Genomic DNA, 1,158 nt, shown 5'->3' on the forward strand with positions numbered 1-1,158 from the left:
CGACGGCGAGGCGAGGCTGATGAAGGCGGTGGGCCAGGTGGTGGAGTCCGAGACGCTTGGCGTTTGGAAACGGTAGAGCGGCCCCGAGTCGGACTTCGAGCGGCTGTAGCAGGAGTCGTGTCAAGAGGAAGCTGCACTGGAAGCTTTCGCGTGGGGCGAGGGATCTTCACCGGAGAAGGGGCCCGCGCAGTGGGGACTGTGGCCGAAGGAAGTGCGGTCTGGTCCGGTGGGGTTCCCGGTTCTGATGTGGCAGAGCAACTCTCGCTCGGCGTTGGAGGGTCGCCGATGACGGTGGCCGATGATGTTGAGGTGGAGCGAGCAGCACTTTCAGCTGTTGAAGCCTCATCTGGGGTGGGTGAAGGACTCGATGTGCAAGGCCGACTGGGGCACCGTTTTGAGTGATGTCCCCGAGACCCACAATAAGAGCACTGAGGCGCAACGGTACAGTTCTGACGAGCATGTAGCGGGGAGTGGCAAAAATAGCAGCCCCCGATGTTAGCCTTGGGATCAAAGCGAACCGGAATGGTTGTGAGAACGCCTTTATGTGTGATCGCCAAGGCGTGAGGCATTGGCTTGCGGACATCAGCAAGCCTGACAACGAGACGGTATTTGCCGTTGTGGACTAGAGGGTAGCGAGGATTAATATCACGCTGTAATTCGACGATTTCCCCGAAGGGGGCGACGGAAGGGCCGAAAGTAGCCAGAGCGATCTCAGGAGTGAGAAGAAGTGGGACGTCCCGAAGGTGGAGGACTTGCAGACGGGCCATCCAGCCGTGGTGGCCAGGCGATGAGCTGTCAGCGAAAGGTTTAGCGACTCGACAGCGAGAGGGGTCGCGAGAACGGTACGGACATCGTCCGCAGATTGAAGTTCCATGACTACATTGCGATTCGAGTCAGGGCGGACGTAAAATTGGACTGGAATTTTAAAGAATTCCGAGAAAGAATTGGCAATGGATTCGGCCGATAATTCTGCCGGAATATTGTCGTAAATAATTGTCTCTGAATGGCGTGCAAACTGGAGAGCAGGAGAGCGAGATTGGGCCGAAGCGGCCGAAGCGGCCGCTTGAGCGTACGACATAAGAGGATCTGATCCTCTAATTGGATCCACCGCAGGAGACGTGCGCCCTGAAGGGCGCTCCGCTATCGCGGGAGGTATAA

General features: G+C 57.6%; 1 protein-coding gene across 1 annotated transcript; it reads right to left on the reverse strand.

Moving 5' to 3' along the window:
* Window positions 1–622: 622 nt before the first annotated feature.
* Window positions 623–1,078, reverse strand: V1514DRAFT_344187 (uncharacterized protein; the record flags this gene model as incomplete). The annotated part of the gene is made up of 1 exon (XM_066929177.1): window positions 623–1,078. The coding sequence occupies one exon, from the start codon at window positions 1,076–1,078 to the stop codon at window positions 623–625; it is 456 nt and encodes a 151-aa protein (XP_066781828.1).
* Between the last annotated feature and the right edge of the window lie 80 nt (window positions 1,079–1,158).

The sequence above is a fragment of the Lipomyces japonicus genome (assembly GCF_038497905.1).
Source record: "Lipomyces japonicus strain CBS 7319 unplaced genomic scaffold V1514scaffold_39, whole genome shotgun sequence".
NCBI lineage: Eukaryota > Fungi > Ascomycota > Lipomycetes > Lipomycetales > Lipomycetaceae > Lipomyces > Lipomyces japonicus.